Below are 20,321 nucleotides of genomic sequence, written 5' to 3'. Positions count from 1 at the left end.
TATACTATACCTAAAACAAGGAGGAATTGCCTGAAACACTTTCTGTAAAACAGACAAAACTCTGCAGTTATGTGTCCCAAGAAAACATTTACCTCAAAAGAGCTCACATTTCTGGTTTCACACAAGAATCACAATTTTAGGAAGCAGTTAGAAATATTACCTCCTACCCAGCCAGACCAATGAATCTCACCAGACACATAGTGCACCAGAAGGCTTTAATGCCAAAAGAATCAGGCTTCCATCAGGAAACGAGGGTATATTTTCAGTAAAAATCTGTACTGTTTAAAAATGGTCCATCTAGTCATACTAATGAAATTCACAGTCACATATAATAAATGGCATTGATGAAAAAGCTTAAAATATTCCATGAAAACAACGTTCCCCAGCACATTCCAGGCAAACTCCTATATTTCCAAAATTAGCACAGAATGACCCACTTCCCATCCCCCAAACTAAACAATTTAACAGTAGATCACAGGAATAGGACGCAAAAACCTTCTTTAGAAAACTGTATATTTTGGAAACTATTTGGAATAGTATCCCACTCAGCTAAAACAAATTCACTTTTTAGATAAGAATAAGTGACCACGTTGTACTATCACCCAAAATGTTCAAGGGCACCACGGTTTTTGTCATCTATTCTAGGCAAGATAACATGAAATTGGGGTGTTTATATATATATATATATATATATATATATATATATATATATATATATATATATATATATGTATGTATGTATGTATGTATGTATGTATGTATGTATGTATGTATGTATTTGTTTGTTTTCTGAGGTTTTCGCGGGTGTTTGTATGTAGGTCTTTGGTTATTCGGGTTTTCTCCCGTGTAAAATTGGAAGTGTCTTGGCAACGTTTCGACCAGAAGAAAATACTACCAGAAGAAAACACACACAAACCGCTATCTGCACGCACTCTCACACCACCACCCAGCACAAATCAACTCCGTAGCCAAGACACTCATCTCTAGAACAAAACGCTTAGCTGACGAACAACACCTAAAAACCGAACTACACACTCTCACAACTTACTAACATCCAATGGATTCCAGAGAAATAAGATTACCAAACTAATCCAAAAAGAACCCCCCAATAAAATCCAAGACAGAGAACAAGAAAACGGCACAGCCCTCCTCCCATATATAAAAGGCACCACAGACAGAATCAGCAAGATCCTCCACAAACATAACATCAAGACAGCATTCTGCACAAACCAAAAAATATCCACCATCCTAATAAACCCCAAAGACAAAATTGAGTTAGAAAATCAAGGAGTATATGAAATCCCATGCACCGCCTGCCCCACCACATACATCGGACAAACCAACAGAAGAATAAGTGCACGCATTGAAGAACACAAGAACTCAGTCAAAAAAGAGGAACCAACTTCTTCCCTGGTCCAACACCTTAAAGCCGCAGGACATGATATTGACTTTAAAAAGATCAGAACTATCGCCAAAACTGAACACTTTAACAACAGAATAATCAGAGAGGCCATCGAGATAGAAAAACACCCACACAGCATGAACAAACGAGATGATACCTCCCGCCTACCAGCCATTTGGAAACCCGCCCTTATTGACAAATGAGTCCCTAACACGAGGAATGATACCAGACCCACACTCACGAGGTCCACATAGGATGTCATCACCACACCTCCACCCAGAAAGCAGACCCAAACCCACACTGATCATGAAGCACGACCAAGGACCAGAAGCCAGACTGCAGCTGCATCATTAGCCATTTCAAACCCCTCCAATCCATACATGCAGCAGACTGACACCCACTATTTACCCACTATTTACCACGTGCAGCTGTAGGACACTCTGATCATTGCATGATTCACCTTGTACCTGCTTACAGGCAAAGACTTAAAGCCATAAAACCAATAATTAAATCAGTGAAAACCTGGACGGAGAAATCAGAATTAAAGCTAAAGGCATGTTTTGACTGCACTGATTGGAATATTTTTAAAGATACCTCTGCAGACCTGGATGAACTCACAGATACTGTAACATCATATGTCAGCTTCTGTGAAGACCTATGTGTACCTACAAGGAACTTGCGAATACACAGTAATAACAAACCTTGGTTTACACCTAAACTTAAGCAGCTACGACATTCCAAAGAGGAAGCCTACAGAAAAGGTGATAAAATGCTGTACAATCAGGCCAGAAATGCACTAACAAGGGAGATAAGAGCAGCAAAAAGAAGCTACTCTGAAAAGCTAAAGAATCAACTTTCAGCAAATGAACCAGCAAACATGTGGAAAACTCTTAAAAATATCACCGGCTATGGCAAACCTCCTTCCCAGGCTGAAGGTAATCAACAACTGGCAGACGACCTGAATGAGTTTTACTGCAGGTTTGAAAGGAAACTACAGCCACCTATCTCCACAACCCCCATCTCAGACACACCAACAACAGCCAAGCCTCCTACAACTGACCCCATTTCATTGGGTTCACAACCCCTAGTGATCACAGAAAAGGAAGTGCAGGACCTATTTCACAGACAAAAGCCAGGAAAAGCTCCAGGCCCAGACAAGATAACTCCTTCTTGCTTAAAAGTCTGTGCTGACCAATTGGCCCCCATCTTCACCCATATTTTCAATAAATCACTAGAGATGTGCTATGTTCCTTCTTGCTTCAAACGCTCTACCATCATCCCAGTGCCGAAGAAGCCCACCATCAAGGAACTGAATGACTACAGACCAGTTGCTCTAACATCTGTAGTCATGAAAACCTTTGAAAGGCTAGTGCTTTCCTACCTGAAAACCATCACGGATCCGCTGTTAGACCCCTTGCAATTTGCATACCGAGCAAATAGATCAACAGATGATGCTGTTAATATGGCTCTGCACTACATCCTACAACATCTTGAGTCTCCAAAGACCTATGCAAGGGTCCTTTTTGTAGACTTTAGTTCAGCATTCAATACCATCATTCCAGACATTCTTCTAACTAAGCTAAACCAGTTACAGACTTGTAAGTGGATCACAAGCTTCCTAACAAACAGGAAGCAGCAGGGGAAGCTAAGCAAGATCACATCAAATACCTGTACAATTAGCACAGGGGGCCCCCAAGGCTGTGTGCTCTCCCCACTTCTCTTCTCTCTGTATACCAATGACTGCATCTCCAATGATCCATTTGTTAAGCTACTGAAGTTCGCAGATGACACAACAGTGATTGGTCTCATTCGAGACAATGACGAATCCGCATATAGACGAGAAGTCGAACGACTAGCCTTGTGGTGCAACCAAAACAATCTGGAACTGAACACACACAAAACCGTAGAAATGGTGGTAGACTTTAGGAAAAACCCTTCCATACTTCCACCTCTCACAATACTTGACAACACAGTATCAACAGTAGAAACCTTCAAATTTCTGGGTTCTATCATATCGCAAGATCTCAAATGGACAGCTAACATCAAAACATCATTAAAAAGGACAACAAAGAATGTTCTTTCTCGCCAACTCAGTAAGCTCAAACTGCCCAAGGAGCTGCTGATCCAATTCTACAGAGGAATTATTGAGTCTGTCATTTGCACCTCTATAACTGTCTGGTTCGGTTCTGCAACCCAACAAGAAAAACACAGACTTCAGAGGATAATTAGAACTGCAGAAAAAATAATTGCTACCAACTTGCCTTCCATTGAGGACCTGTATACTGCACGAATCAAGAAGAGGGCCATGAAAATATTTGCAGATCCCTCGCATCCTGGACATAAACTGTTTCAACTCCTACCCTCAAAGCAGCTATAGAGCACTGCACACCAGAACAACTAGACACAAGAACAGTTTTTTCCCAAAGGCCATCACTCTGCTAAACAAATAATTCCCTCAACACTGTCAGACTATTTACTGAATCTGCACTACTATTAATCGTTTCATAGTTCCCATCACCAATCTCTTTCCACTTATGACTGTATGACTATAACTTGTTGCTGGCAATCCTTATGATTTATATTGCTATATTGATCATCAATTGTGTTGTAAATGTTGTACCTTGATGAATGTATCTTTTCTTTTATGTACACTGAGAGCATATGCACCAAGACAAATTCCTTGTGTGTCCAATCACACTTGGCCAATAAAATTCTATTCTATTCTATTCTATTCTATTCTATGAAGATGCAGCACGACCACGACCACGAAGCCAAACAACAGCAATGCAGCTCACCAGCTCAAATCCCACTGCAACTCAAACTAATCTGAGCACAACCAAGCCCCCATCCAAACAGGACACACCCCCAGCCAATCAGAGCACACAAAAAACCCCTCCAATCAGAGCACAGCCAAGCTCCCACCCAATCAGTTCAAACCCCCTCTAGCAGTTAAAAGGAAGAAACAGCTGTGATCACACATTGCTCCCAGAACCACAAAGCTGAAGCCTGAAGATGACGAATGAAACTTTGTCAAAACGTCAGCAAGACACTTCCAATTTTAAGTGGGAGAAAACCCGAATAACCAAAGACCTACACACACACACCCGCAAAAGTCTCAGAAAACAAATATATATATATATTCATCATTTTCTGTAACTGGTAGTTTTGGTTAGTTCGGTTGATTAGGAAATTGGCATTTTGCATAGTTTTCTAAACAAAATTTTGCTTGGAATAGAGTTTGAGATGAGATAATTGGATAATTTTTATCTTAAAATCTACTTCAGGTTTTTTTCCCAGGTGGGCAATATTTCATAAATTGGCTGAGATAATGGTATTCCTACTAAAATTCTAGTTCTTTTGAACTTAATGTTGGGTGAGCTTAAGTCACTGTGAGATACAATTCCTTTGTTTCCAACATTTTAAAGAACAAGGTGATTAATGAAGTTCAATTTTATTCCCATTTATTTTCAATATATTCCAGAGCATTAGTCTATTTCAACCTATTTTGCTTTTAATCTTGCTTCCATGTAATCTCTTTCTGCTTCATTTGAAGTTTAGAGCCATAGACAAGCAGATAAACAGGAGGACAAATGATTCTGGATTATCAATTCTCCTCGCCACATCTCCAGACTAATTTTTCAGATTCCAAAAAAAAAAGTCATCCATAATCAGAAATTACAGGTCATATCTGGAAAGGCTTAAATCCATCTCTGTAGTTAATGTACTAAAAAAATTCCCATTTTTATAGTACTCATGACATTTGATCATTTTTAATCTCATCCTGATGGGGAAGGGAATATTGGGATGCACCCCACAACTTCATGTTTTCTAAAATCCAGAAAAAGGCCTAGAGGTCCAATTTTAATATTTAAAGGATACAGAAATAAGAGGAGTATAAATGAGGAATCCTGTATCCCTGCTATTTAATAGCCTTCTCAACAGATTCCCTCCCATGGTTTTTATGCAGTAAAGATTATTGTCATCATTACTGCTGAACTAAGCATTCTTTTCCAAATAGCTTCCTTTATGGCCCTTTGACTTCTATCACTTCTGTTCTACTTATGGACATCCATGGGGAAAGGGAGATTTCCTTGCCTTTTGAGGTAATATTCTCAGACACGACCATTCTCCAAGATACTTGACCCTGCTATTATTGCATCTCCATAGGCCTCATCCCTCAATTTCCACAGCCTCAAATGTCCAATTTCCCCTGATTTCTAAAATCAAGGCTAAGCACACCTTTCCTGTTTCTGAATGATACCCTCAGCAAAATACTGAATGGCTTATACAAAACTGCCTCTTTCCATTGCACTTTATCGCTGATTTTTATTACTTTTTTTTTTTAGCTTGAGGGCTGCTTTCCTATCAGAAGGTGTGCGGGGGAGGGGGAGTGAAAGAAGAGAAGAAACATCTTTCCTAAATACTGCAAACTTTTAAATGTTCCATTCTGTTTGCAAAGGATACTTCACCTGGCTTTCAGTTTAACATTAACAGCACAGGTTGCAAAACAATATCACATAAATAAAACGGAGCAATGGACTCTCTTGTCTGTTTAACTTAGTGTTGAAACCTCCCCGGTGAGATTGAGATACTTCAGCAGCTACCCTTCCACTCAAGCCTGGATGTTTCTTTCACTCTGGAACATGAACACCTTGAGAATACGATGAGCTTTTCAGCAGAGTAGCTATTGGCTGTACCGTACATAAGATCAATTGCTCAATCTGCACCACCAAAGCTCTTCCCATGAAAAAGCAGTTCCCCAAATGGTAGGCAAGTTTAGGCAAAGAACTCCAAACTCACTTTTCTCCAGTGCTTTTTCACAATTCTCACGTCTCTCTGCTTGCTATTTCTGTTCGTTTGCTTGGGATCCAACCTTTTCTTAACGCCACTTTATAAATTAAAATCCAAGAATGAGGTCTTGGTTCATACAATTGACTAACATGGCCTGTTTATATTGGCTTATCAAAACCGCCTAGTGGTAATCATTAACTGAAAGAGATAAACTATATCTAATTTACCCACTGTAAAATACAGTATGACTGTGGGGACAATGGCCTTTCCTTCTTAAATGTACCATTTAAACTTAGCTACTCCTAGATCCCCGCTTTTTTTACAGCTCTGCTTGAATTATTTTTCCAAGTCATCATATTTACGAGAAAGCAAACTGGGAAATAAGAAATGGTGTCTCTAGACATTCTAGATAGCATTGATTACATCATTATAATATCATGCAAACATTGCATAGACTTTTGATTGGCTAATATCTGACAGTCAGACTGGATCTGGAAGTCTTACAGTATCTTAGCCCTTTTATTCCCCATGACTTTCTGTGAAGTCTCCCATCTGGACCTGGGAGGACCAGATGTTCCTATACAGAATACCAGCTACTTAGTCATGCTGTTCAACATATGCTGTTCCTATCTTATACCCTGCTAGTAGGTGTTGGATTGTCTTTGAGGCCTCTCTGCACAATCTGCACCTTGGGTCCTGTCTATGGTAGACCACAGCTTTTATGGATCTGGTGCTTAATGCAAGTACTTGTGCAGCTATTATCAGTGTTTCAATCCAGCCCTTTCTAACTGCCTGGAGGATTTCCCAAGCCAACTCAGCTACAGTATGTCACAGAAGCGAGTACACCCCCTCACATTTTGTAAATATTTAAGTATATCTTTTCATGTGACCACACTGAAGAAATGACACTTGGCTACAATGTAAAATAGTGAGTATATAACTTGTATAACAGCGTGAATGTGCTGTCCCCTCAAAATAATGCAAGACACAGCCATTAATGTCTACACTGCTGGCAACTTGTAACTTTGAATGGTTGTTAAATGAAAGATTGTAAGTTGAGGACTACCTGTGACAGCTTGTTAGCCACCCCAGAACTAATTTGGAAACAAAGCCATTCAAAATTACTGTGAATTAAACAAAATGTACATAAGCTTGGTTATAGTACTCAGGACAGTGTATTATGATGATGTTTTGATGTGCTTAGGACTACACATCCAGGCAGTCCTTATTTAGGAACCACAATTGGGACTGACAACTTGGTCATTAAGAGAAACAGTGACTGGGCTGATGATGTTGCTTCAGCTTTCCTTTGCTTTTCAAATGTGTGAGGGTAATAAATGTAAGACCGGTCTTAAGGTTACTGTTTCTTTATCACCATAACTGTGAGTCACTAAATGAGGCACTTGCTAAGCCAGGTCAGTCAGTCCCCCTGGGTAAACCAGATAGGAAACCTGACCAGGCAAGCCACTTACAGTTTATTGTAAAGATATATTAACAGAACCTTGACATTCTGAAAGTACAAATCTCCTTACTGTTTGTTTGTTTGTTTGTTTGTTTCTTTCTTTCTTTCTCTACAGTCAGATCAATTTAGGGTGTGTCCTTCCTAAGTTTCTTTGTGTGATCATTAAGTAGATTTTATCTGATAGCGCTTTTGGCTGCCTTTCTTCCCCTCCTCCCTCAAAGTCATTCCCACATACTATTCCAACATGAAATACAAGGGAAAAAAATGCTGAAATAAAAGGTCATTCTTATTGTATAAGAGCCAATTTGGTATAGTGGTGAAGGTGTTGGCCTGGGAGACTGTTTAGGAATAAAAGCTAGCTGGGTGACTTTGAGCTACTCACTCTGTCAGCCTACCAACTTCACAGAGTTGCTGTTGTTGGGAAAATAGGAGCCAGGTCTTAGGTGGGCTTGCTAGCCTTGATTTCAACTTTTATTTAGCTGAAAAACAACAACAGACCTATAACTATCCTCTGATAAAACAAATCTTAGCAGGGGAGTTGCCAAACTGAAAAACTATGTGTAGGAAGCAATTACTTCTTTTTCCTAATGAAAGGAGTATTCTTATTCTTGTTATTATAACATATTAAGAAATTCTTCAGGTGTGCCTTACAAGGCCAAAAAAAGGTTGTTGTGCCTCGTCCGCTTTCCCCGCAGCCGGGGCCTTCTTATCTGCTTCCGAACGCTGAGGAATGTCCTAGCATGCCTCCCGGCCCCAGCCCTGGCTCCATGCCCAGACAGGCTGAGGAAGAAGAAGTGCCTCCAGCCCCCAGCCCTGGCTCCATGCCCAGGCAAACGGAGCAACTAGACCCCTCCCCCTCCTCCACAGCATGTGAGCCTGAGGAAGGTCAATTACCAACAGCTGCAGACTGGAGTGACCCTCGCTTCAGGAGAATTGATAAGCGGCGTCAACAGAAGGAAGGGAGGGGCATGCCGGGATAAGTGCTAAGTCATGGAGCCACACCCCATGGCCTATATAAAGGATCTGCTTTCTGGCATTCTCTGAGTCAGGCAAAGTCTACCTTAGTATTATTATTTATTCAGTTTATTCAATTTTCAATTTTATCTTGCTGAAATCACTTTCTGGTCTCCTGCCTGACTTGAGAACTTTGCTAGGACTTTGGCAGAGCTGCAGAGGCACGCCTGATTCGGATTTCCCTGACCCGGCCGTCAGCAGAGGAGTGGGACATGACAAAGGTAAACCGGTTATCACTTGAACCAATAGCTTGTATGAACTGGCGCCAGGTTTCTAGACCTCATTTTTATAAACTCTGAAAGATACAACTAGCATTTGCTCCCACGCACAAATAATTTCTTATCTTCAGGGAAACAGTTCAGTAATCTGCATTTTGTTTTGATATTCTCATTATCTTTCATTCTTCTACCGGTAGTTAAAAAAAGCACCACATTTACCTAGAAAATGTTATGTATGTATGAATTCATTCATATATAGCTTGGCCATTCTCAATGATCTAATCTTTGTACATCTTCAGATACTAAAAGAAATCACCTTCACATTGCACCTTCTGTTTGTGTAAAATGTTTGTGCATTGTTCAATCTAGCAAGGCCCAGCAGATAAAATTGTCACAAGTAGATATAACTTTATTCTGAATAATGTTCTACCATAGAAGTAATCCTTGATTTACAACTACAGTTGAATCCAAAATTTCCATTGCTAAGCTAGACACTTGAGTTTTGCCTGTTTACTTTTCTTGCCACGAAGTGAATTACTGCCGTTCAGTTAGTAACCAAGTTGTTAAGTGAATCTGGCTTCCCCATTGACTTTGCTTGTCAGAAGATCACAAAAGGTGATCACATGACCCCGGAACATTGCAAGTATCATAAATACATGCCGGTTTCCAAGTTTTTGAATTCTGATCACATGACCATGGGTATGCTACTATGGGTCGTAAGTGTGGAAAACAGTCATATGCCACTTTTTTTCAATGCTGTAATAACTTCAGTCACTAAATGAATGGTTGTAAATCCAGGACTATCTCTAAAAGGAACGATCCTGAAAGTAATTATTTTACTATTCTGGCTTAAGAACTCGCAGGGAAATTTCAAATGCTGTATATCTCATAGGCAAAGCCAGAAGAAACATCATAATAAGATTTATATACATACCGGTAGATTAAAATAAATATTAAGCAATATAACCACAGTTAGTTTTGTTTTTTAAAATGGATAAAAACAGGTGTATACTTTCATCTTTATACAGCAATGGTTATAACCCAGTAAATCATTTGCTGTAAAATTGCTTCCTTGGTGAATAGTTGACAAGGAAGTGCAGGATAAAAAAAAATGAAGAATGTGATATGGATTACATTTTCTCACAATACTCAAATGTCTAATCCTTAGAAAAAGATTCAGTTGTAAATGTATTTCTATATCAGATTTCCCTTAATTAAGTATATATTCTTCATATTTCGTTATACCTGCTATAGAGCAGACAATGTTGAAAAACATTAAAATTTGCACATAAATACAGCCAAAAGCCTGTCCCCGCTCCCCAAATTCCCTACGTGCCATGATGCAAGTTGAAACTGACACAAGTAAGTGACATCCACCATTCTCTATGCAGGTAGTCCTCGAATTAACAGTTCATTTAGTGACCGTTCAAAGTTACGGCACTGAAAAAAGTGACTTGTCTGTTTTTCACACTTACAACCACGGCAGCATGGTCATCTGATCAAAATTTCGACACTTGGCAATTGACTCATATTTATGATGGCTGCAGTGTCCCGGAATCATGTGATCACCTTTTGCAACCTTCTGACAAGCAAAGTTAATGGGGAAGCCAGATTCACTTAACCGTGTTTCTAATTTAACTGTAGTGATTCACTTAACTGTGGCAAGGTTGTAAAAGGGGGGCAACATTCACTTAACAAATGTCTCACTTAGCAACAGAAATTTTGGGCTCAATTGTGGTTATTAAGTTGAGGTCTACCTGTATTCCACAGAGTAAGCACATTTTATTTATGATAGTGTAAATAAGAAACCTAACATCCTTTGTTTCTAGCTTGTGTGTATTACTTCTATGTATTACATAATATATGTCTTGTCCTTTATCTAGTAAAGATCAGAATTCTGATATAGGATGAAAGTCAGAGGGAAACGCAGAGTTGTTGTTTTTTAATCTCATAGACAATTCCAGTAAAAAACCCAACCCAAACTACCCAGATTTTACCTCCACAATCAACATAACCCATGAAGAGATGTGATGAACCATGTATTTTTCCTCAAAGTAGGTTTTTTTATTATTATTTTCTTTTCATGGTTAAAGAAGAAATATAAGTTCTGGAAATTACAAATCATCCAGAAGTTGTAGATTTTGCAATAACTCCTTTAGGGCTTTCATTTTGTTTGAAAATGAAGCTGCCCTCCCCACATTTGTTCTTTTAATACCAAAGCTATAAGATGAGAAATTATTGGGATACAATAGCATATTTTGCAGGGAAGGTCCTATTGCTGATTGCAAGAGGAGCCAAATAAAAAGTTGTAATATGGCAACGTCTCTTTCATACACTGGATTCTGTCTCTCAACTTTTGCACTTCAAAAAGTCTTTCAATGTGCTACAAAAGAGACTTCTGCTCTCTTATTGCTTGGCTGCTTTAAGTTGTGCCTGGGAGTTCTGCAGCAAGGCCAGTGTGTCTCGCTTCTCAATTCGCCGCAAATGTTTCTTCTTTGCACGCTTCAGTTTCAAGGGATTTCGAATCTTTTTTAAAAAAAACAAAGAGAGAGAAATATGATCTTATCTCATGCTCATCTAAGACTTAAAAAGTTTCTGAATAGCAATCAACCAAGCTAGAGTCTTCCAGAATATTATTGCTATTAGTTTACGAAACTCCCACAACAGAACCAAACAGTTTTTCCATAGAAAACACAGTTTTTCCACAGAAAGGAATTACTAAATCTTGCCAAAGGTGCCTAAATCTAAAGAAAGCAACAAATTAAACTCTACACATGCAAGGGGAAGACAAAGAAAATGTAGAAGTAGGATTGGCATGTGCCTGCACCACCACAAACAACCTCCGCCGTTTTGTCATCTGGCAACTGACATTCCATTTGTCAACAGTAAATGAAAAAACAAGAAAGACAACCAGCCCATCATATCCACATTTTTGTATCCCCAAATAGCTACTATAACACATTGTAAATAAAAAGCATACGTCTTCTTTCTTTGCTTCTAACTTTTTATGCAGAAAGCAGGGAAAAATCATTTAAATATATCAGACCCTTAATAAAAACTAAAATAGAGATTTACAATCATGTTCCTATGGTATCGGCCTGCCTTTGATGATCCACGTGTACTGCTATATGATTTCCCATGTTTGTATGCCTTTGACTTTTTCTATGTTGCAAAGTTGATAATTACGATCTCACAATAGTATGGAACTCTGAATAATCTTGGTAGTAAAATATTAACAATGAAACATAGCTGTTGGTGTGGACTCTGAAACTAGCTTTCACTTGGATCAGAGCCCGGATAATTGAAAGAAGGGGCCAGATGAACTCCAGAGACACACTATCATCAATTTAATTCAACTCAATTCAATTCGAGAAGTAGATGTTTTCTATAATGGATCTTATCAAATGCCCTTGAAGCTCCCTTATTCATGGCTTGGTCCAAAACCTAGCATGCATCTCATCATGTTGGCTCATTCTCAAAAGGAATCTCTGTAGCAAAAATGTAGAAACTTGGTTCAAGCACATTTACATGCAAAGTTAGCAAATCATGTTTCCATTTAAACTCAGGCTAGGGGACGAACCTATCCTCCAGGATCCTATCCATCTTCCTAATGCTTCAGGCTGGGAAGGAGGCAAAGTCCTTCAATCATGGCTGCCAAAAACCAGCAGCACATCAATATCTTGATTCCAGACCAGAAAATCTATTTACATACAACTATTGTATCATTTTACTTGTTTTGGATTGTCTGTACTGAGGCACTTGTGCACTTCTTCCACAAGAAAAAATAAATGCAGGATTTCCCATCTGAGGCAACAGAGTGATATAAAATTTGTGTAGTTACAGAATCAATAATTCAGCCTCCAATTCTCAAATGTTCCTCCTTAATTGCAACAAAGAAGCATAACTTATTATATAGTGCTGTTGATCCAAACCTATTATAATGTACTACCAAGTTAAGTAAAACATTAATTACGAAATACACTCCACTCTTCTTCAACTAAGGAAAGAGATTTTCTTTCTAGATGAAAATTATTTGATCCAAAACTCACCACTTGTACAACCTCCGCTTTCCTCTCATTTTCTAGCCTTCTTTTTAAGTTATCCCTCCTTCGCTGTTTTTTCTCCTGAAAAAGAAAAAAAAACTTTTATGCATACTATATGTAACAGTCCTGTCAAAAATATGACCAAATAATTCCATAAAAATACAAGAATACAAATACTGACAGAAAAAACAGCATATGCAAACAGCTTTATGAACCCAAAAGCTGAATTTATTACTAGCTCTCAAAAATAAGTAGCAAAGTATGTAACACCAGAAGAATGTTTTATTGAGTTGCTAAACACTTTAAAAGTTCTCACTCATCAAACTTTTCCAGACTGATAAAATGGAATAAGTTATCATTTTATGAGGTCCTCTCAAAAAAATTTTTTAAGCAAAAGGTGACTCTAGAATCTATGTGTTGAGACATTCACTGAAGTGAACAGAATATTTGTGGGATTTACGTAACAAAAAGGCAACAATTTTTGAATAAAGTATTTGTAAATTGGCTCTAATTATTTTATTTGAATTGACTGAATTTGGGGGGTGTTTTTTCACACTGGCACATAGCAACATCCGAGTAGCAGCAGTATCAAATACAAAAATTGTGGCATAACATCTAATGCAAATGTCATCATTTGTCTATCTTTTCCCTATGGGTGGCCATGTTGTATATTATGTCATTTTGTTTACGACATAAATAAAAGAAGCATCAAGGTCTGGTAGTATATCTTCACTCAATCTTTCTTAATATATAAGTAGGATCCTCATGAAGCTCTATTAAACGTTCAACAGCAAAGATATGCAGAAATTCATACTCTGCTTTATAAAATAGTAGCATCATCAAAGTTATGCATGTATGCTTGAATAAAATCCTATTTTAAACTTTCAATAGACGAAATAAGTACAAAACCTTTTAGATGCCAAATTCAAAATAGCTATAACATATCAATCTGCAGGCTAAAGGTATATGCTATATCTAATCCATATGCTTTTGTGAATTCTGTTCTGCCTTTGTAAATTCTGTTCACAATTCTTGTGCAGTATCAGAACAGAAGATGTGAGTTCAACAGACTTAGCACTAGTCCTTTCCTGCTAATTCAGTCCATAACGTAATTAGAGTGACAAAAAATATCAGTGAAGATGGTGTCTGGGTAGAGATGCTTAGGGATACATTATAGTTACTTAATATTATGGACACATTGCTTTCATTTGAGACAAACATATTTTACTTACCTCACGCTCTCTTTGTTTTTGTTCCTTCAGCTCCTGGGCAAAATCTTTGATCAACTTCTTTTCCTGACGTATTTTCATTTTATGTTGCCAGGAAGTATGTAAAGGCTTATCCTGGATCATGTAGGAAAACCTGGGGAGATGGGGAAATTTACATCTTCAGCTTAGTTTAGTTTAGAGCTTAGTTTCAGCACTAGATGGTATCACCTTAGAAGGCAGCCATAGTTTGGCTTAATAAAGCCTTACTGAATAAAGCCTTACTGAATAACTAATAGTCAAATTGGTGCAATACACTGAGCCATAAATTGCAACTAAACCAAACAATCATAGTAACATTTAGCATATTGTATGAAGCAGATCTAGGATAAGAGTCCTGCATAATCTTACTTGGCAAGGTGTTCCAAGGAAACAAAAACCTACTTTTGCACATCAAAAGCATTACCGTAACAAATAAGAATGATTTTAAAAACACCCTATGATTTTAATTTGTGTTCGTTGGTTATTTAATACAAACCCTCTAAAATTTACACTCAACTTGAACCGAGGATGAATACCTTTTTTGGTTACATTTTAGTGTGCACAGTAGATACGCATGAAGTGCATAAAATGAACTCTGCCTAGGAGAACTAACCAATACACAGTATTTCTGTCTAACAAAGCGGTATAAAATACACATAAACGGCAGCCCATTTCTCTTTAAACTCAAAGCAGCTTTCAGATGGGTGGACTTCAACTCCCAGAATCCTTGCTGGGAATTTCTGGGAGTTGAAGTCCATGTATCCTAAAAGTTGCTGATGTGGAGAAAACTTCTCCCCAAGATGCTGCGTCCGATCACCTGGCGACCAAAATCGCATTCTTACCGCTTTTTGCCGGGATCTTTCCATACCCGCCCAGATTTAGGCTTTCCTTTGGGGATAGGTGTTGCCTCCTTCCGCTTCTTACCCAAAGCAGTTACTTGCAGCTTCCCAGATCCAGCTTCCACTAAGGCGGCAGCCCCTTCCTCATTCCCCAGCTGCTGAAGTTGCTCACCCCGTTCCGGCTCTGGAGACAGTCGATCGGCTTGCAGCTGCTCCTCGGGGATAAGCGCTGCCATTTCCTTCCTTTTTGTCTCTTCGCTACACGCTCCCAGCTCCCTTCGCTACACGCTCTCCCTCCCTCCTTCTCCCACCCCACGAGGAAGACTCCAGTTGGGCCCTTTCGGATGACGCCCCATATGCGACGGACGCGGATGCGCAGAACTACGAGTTGCTAGATAACGTTCTTTGCGGCGAATGCAGTATTCATTGGAAGTTAGGTAAGCTAGAGCGGTTCCTTGGCTAGAAAGAGGGTAAGTTTCACTTGTTCTTGAATACAACTTCCGGTATCCTCTGCGTTTAGTGGAATCCATATGCGGGGCAAGAGTGGTAAAAATTCAGTACAATAGTCTTCGCTATGTGATACCCTGTAAATATTTTGGGAACAGTATGGCCAGAATTCCGAAATGCTTGCTGGCTGGGCATTCTGGGCTTTGCAGTATAGATACATCTGGAAAGCATTTAGTTGGGGAAGATCCATTAAAAATACCATTAGATACTTAATTAAAGCAGGCTTTTAAACAATTGTCTAGAATTAGCATAAAGGGCTTTTGATTGGGGTATTGCTTATTTTCTCCCTTTTTTAGTAGAAAAATATGGTGAAATATTTTTGGTGAATAACTAATAATTGAACAGTGACAGTACAGTACTATCAAAATTATACATATTTTAATGGCCATTAATATAACTTTTTGTTACTTTATAGTATATTTAGTATATTTTATTTATTTTCATTTGACTGAAGTCTAAATTTAAAGGTCTGCTTTTAGCAGTTACATTTTCCTTACTTGATTCCTAATTACTAACTGAATTAGGAAAATACAGTTAGAAAAAAATATTTTTGTTTATTTGATCAACTCTTAAACCAGTAACATCTAGTCATCCCTGAGCCTACTACTTCTGTTTCTTGGCTGTGGAAGATAGTTATGGAGAAACATAAGCATATTAAAGACTTTAAGCAATGATTGATGTCCTTAGCCATAGTTACTGTTGCATTTATATATATTTATATAATATATGCAAAATAGTATTTTGAATAACATAAATGCTATAAATGTCTAAGAAAAGACAGTTCCTGTAGCTTTGGCAAGCTAGTTCAAACTTAAAAGTTAAAATTTGAACTAATTCATTTATTGAAAGGAGCACCTGGGTATACAATTCCTTATCTGTTTTTAATACAAAATTTGCCTTTGAATTCATTGAGTTTGCTACCTGTTTGAAAAAGCAAAGAATGTAAATTTGTTTTGAAAATTTGCCAAATCTGATCAAGTACCGTATGATGAGGCAGATCCTGTTTTCTGTATCGAATATAAGAAATGTATATGTGAACTTGTGAAAAGAAAATGAATTTAACATTTTGATATTCTAATATTTCAAATGCTCAGTGCTTAAAAATAGCACAGAGACTAATGTGTCACAAAGAATAATAAACTCTTTGTATAAATTTCTATGGTCCACATTATGAGATGCATGCATTTGCTGTGTTGTTACATATTATGTCTAATTCCCTGGAATAAAGTTATTAAGATAACTAGAAGTATCTTTTAATTTATTTTTGATTTTTAACCTCTTTCTGTTTATATCAATCTAAAGTTGTCATACATATTAAAAATAGAACATAAAATAATGCAATCAAAATAAATACTGAAACTAAATTCTGTATCATTACCATTTCCTTGAGAACCTTTAATCATGCTTCTGACGAAGAGAATCTTCAGAAACATGTTTCTCATTGATTTAAGTACTTGATCAGATTAATTAACAGGAGAAGCAATTGCCTGAATGAGCCATTGAACAGCAAATTATGATTTGTCAGATTATCATATTTCTTTCCTTATTTGAGATAATCTATTTTTGGTTTATTGTGGCACATTTTGATTCATTCGGGTACATTAGGGTGGTTTATAACTGCAGCTCAGTAAATAAATAAAATTGTAGCCATAAGGCAGTATAGAATACATGCATATCTCTCAGTTTGTGCATTGTATGATAGCTATGACCTGCTATTCATTAGAAACCTGCTGGCCAAGCTTTTACATCAACTGCAATTTCGAAGTATAGCAGTTAGATCAGGGGTGAAATCCAGCAAGTTCTAACAGGTTCTGGAGAACCGGTAGCAGAAATTTTGAGTTCAGAGAACCGGCAAATACCACCTCTGGCTGGCCCCAGAGTGGGGTGGGAATGGAGATTTTGCAGTATCCTTCCCTGGAGTGGGGTGGGAATGGAGATTTTGCAATATCCTTCCCCCGCCACACTCACCAAGCCACGCCCACAGAACCAGTAGGGAAAAATTTTGGATTTCATCCCTGGTTGAGATGTTGCAAAGACTCAAGAAGAGTCAGCTGACACACTCGCTGTACTTACATAAATTTGCTCTTTGATGACACTATGACCTCTAAATTCAGTGACAGTGAGTGAGTGAGAACCTTTAATCATGCTCTGGCAAAGGGAATCTTCAGAAATGTGTTTCCTGTTGATTTAAGTAATTGGTCAGATTAATTAACAAGGAGAAGCAATTGCCTGAATAATGAGTCATAGAAGAGTACTGGGCCTAAGATGGAACCTTGTGGTACTCCACTGCTTACTTTCCTCCAGATGTACCGTAGTATCATTAAGACCTACTTGTTAAGTACAGTTTGTCAGCAAGTTACAACTCCATATGGTGATGATGGTGTCTTCCCCGCATTTTTCTAGTTTGCCAAGAAGTAGGTTGTGGTCTACTTTGTTGAATGCCTTACTGAAATCTAAGTATACTATGTCCACAGCATTTCACTGGTCCACTAATTTAGTCACTTGCTCAAAGAATGAAATAAGATTGGTTCAGCATGATCTGTTTTTAGCAAACCCATGCTGGCTTCTAGTCATAACTTTGTTTCTAGATGTTCACAGACTTGTTTTTTTAATTATCTTTTCCAATATCTTCCTGGGTATTGATGTTAGGCTGATTGGTCTGCCGTTTCCAGGGTCTGTATATTTTTTTCTTTTTTTGGAGATGGGAACCACATCAGCTGTTTTACAATCCTCAGATAGATCCTTCCAGGATTTTTGAAAGATATGGTATGATTCAGAGAGAACATCTGTCAGCTCCTTCAGAACTGTGATGTAATCTGTCAGGTCCCTGTGATTTATATTAATCAAGATCAGACAGGTGTTCTCTTACCATTTTCTTGCTTATTTTAATTTTTATTTCTAGTCTGTCTTTTAGAGTTATGTTTTTGGTAGGTTGGGCTATAGTTTCTTTTTTGTGTGAAGACTCATGCAAAGAATGAGTTAAGCAACTCTGCTTTCTCTCTACTATCTGTTACGTCCTTGCAATCTTCTCTCTTTAGTGGACCTTTTCCTTGACTTTTGTCTTGTTATTTGTATGTTGAAATAAACTTTTTTTATTATCTTTGACTTTTGTTGCAAGTCTTTGTTCATTCTGAGCCTTTGCTTTCCTAATTTCATCTTTGTAGATTCAGGCTAGTGGCTGTTATTCTGCCTTACTTATGTGTTCCTCTTTCCATTAATATAAGTTAATGATTGAGTTAACACAATGTGTCTGTCTCATCCCATTAAAGCTAATTTAACATGTACAGATTGCACTCTTGGGGGTAGGGGAAACAGCAAATTTCTCCAACATACTGAATGCTTTTATAAGGCAGTAAAACAGTATGGTGGACAAGACAGAACTCTGAAACACCATGGATCAATTATCTAGGTCAGCGGTCTCCAACCTTTGCAGCTGGGCGGCCCAGCTGGGCTGGATGCAGTTTCAGGAACATACTCTAAATACACCTCTTACTGAATTTGCTCTGAAAATCAGTTTCATTCAAATGTATCTGGAACTTTGGGGCTTCCACAGTCTCAATTATCATACCCAAGAATAAAATATTTTAAATTGGTCCATAATTATTATAAGAAAATCTTCTCTTTTTCATATATTTTCATATTCTTATAACTATCTCTTTTGAGCAGCTAGGAACACATTCCACATTCTGAGACATTGGTTGCCCTTCTTAATCATGGTACCTGAACTAGAATGGCCAATTAGGAAGGAAAAGTGTTAAGCAAATTGATGAGCACCTCATCTATTTATCTATACCCTCTCAATGTCCTCAAAAGCGGCAAGCTACATGAACTGGGCAAGCAGTTGTCAAACTTACCTGTGATCTGGAATGCAAATTGAGATAAATCCAGCTTATTTAGCTTGCAAATACAGATGAAAATTGCTTACAATTAGCTTCTGAAAGTTTTAGCTCTTTCCCCCTTACATTTTGCTGGAGATGCTGTGCAGTTTAAAAAAACAGCAGTGGCCTGTTTGTCTATATATTATGGAGGCAAGTAAGCTCTGCATCCACTACTCTGGGTTGGGGTTTCAAATGGGCTTAAAATAGGGTCCATTTTCTATTCAATTTGATTCATTATAAGAATCCCTCATGCAGTTACAATCTAGATAGATAGATAGATAGGTAGATAGATAGGTAGGTAGGTAGGTAGGTAGGCAGATAGATAGATAGATAGATAGATAGATAGATAGATAGATAGATAGATAGATAGATAGATAGATAGATAGATAGAATTTTTTACTGGCCAAGTGTGATTGGACACACAGGAATTTGTCTTGGTGCATATGCTCTCAGTGTACATAAAAGAAAAGATACATTCGTCAAGAATCATAAGGTACAACACTTAATAATACTTAAAGGGTACAAATAAGCAATCAGGAAACCATCAATCTACATTACAAATGCTCTTTTATATTTGAGCTATTATGATTAATATGATTGGGATATTATTTTACTTAAAGCTGTCTCTATGAAGAAACAAGAGGATATGGATTGCATTACAAGATTTATTACGTGGTTTGAATTTTGTAGCACCAGATTTCATTGTATTGTGGATCTACTGGCTATAACAGGAATTATTGGAACATGAACTTGCAGAGAGGGGGAAAAATCCTCGGGAAGTTTCTACCTTACATTTATTAGCATACTTACTCACATCAAGAAATTTGGTTTTGTAATCTGAATACAAAAAAAATCAAATGACCACTTAATGTAATACAATTATTCAGGAATAGTATATAGAAACATAGGATTCTACAGTA

At 37.8% G+C, this 20,321-nt stretch overlaps 1 protein-coding gene across 1 annotated transcript; it reads right to left on the bottom strand.

The window, feature by feature from the left end:
* Nucleotides 1–10,929: 10,929 nt before the first annotated feature.
* On the bottom strand, nt 10,930–15,338 carry CCDC86 (coiled-coil domain containing 86). The gene is made up of 4 exons (XM_058155102.1): nt 15,020–15,338; nt 14,163–14,292; nt 12,937–13,011; nt 10,930–11,413 (listed from the first exon to the last, which is right to left on the bottom strand). The coding sequence occupies exons 1-4, from the start codon at nt 15,250–15,252 to the stop codon at nt 11,294–11,296; spliced, it is 558 nt and encodes a 185-aa protein (XP_058011085.1). The 5' UTR covers nt 15,253–15,338; the 3' UTR covers nt 10,930–11,293.
* Nucleotides 15,339–20,321: the final 4,983 nt, after the last annotated feature.

This window comes from Ahaetulla prasina, chromosome 1 (assembly GCF_028640845.1).
Source record: "Ahaetulla prasina isolate Xishuangbanna chromosome 1, ASM2864084v1, whole genome shotgun sequence".
In the NCBI taxonomy this organism is placed as follows: Eukaryota; Metazoa; Chordata; class Lepidosauria; order Squamata; family Colubridae; genus Ahaetulla; species Ahaetulla prasina.
The sequence above is the reverse complement of the archived record's forward strand: the minus strand, read 5'-3'. Positions and strand labels throughout refer to the sequence as shown.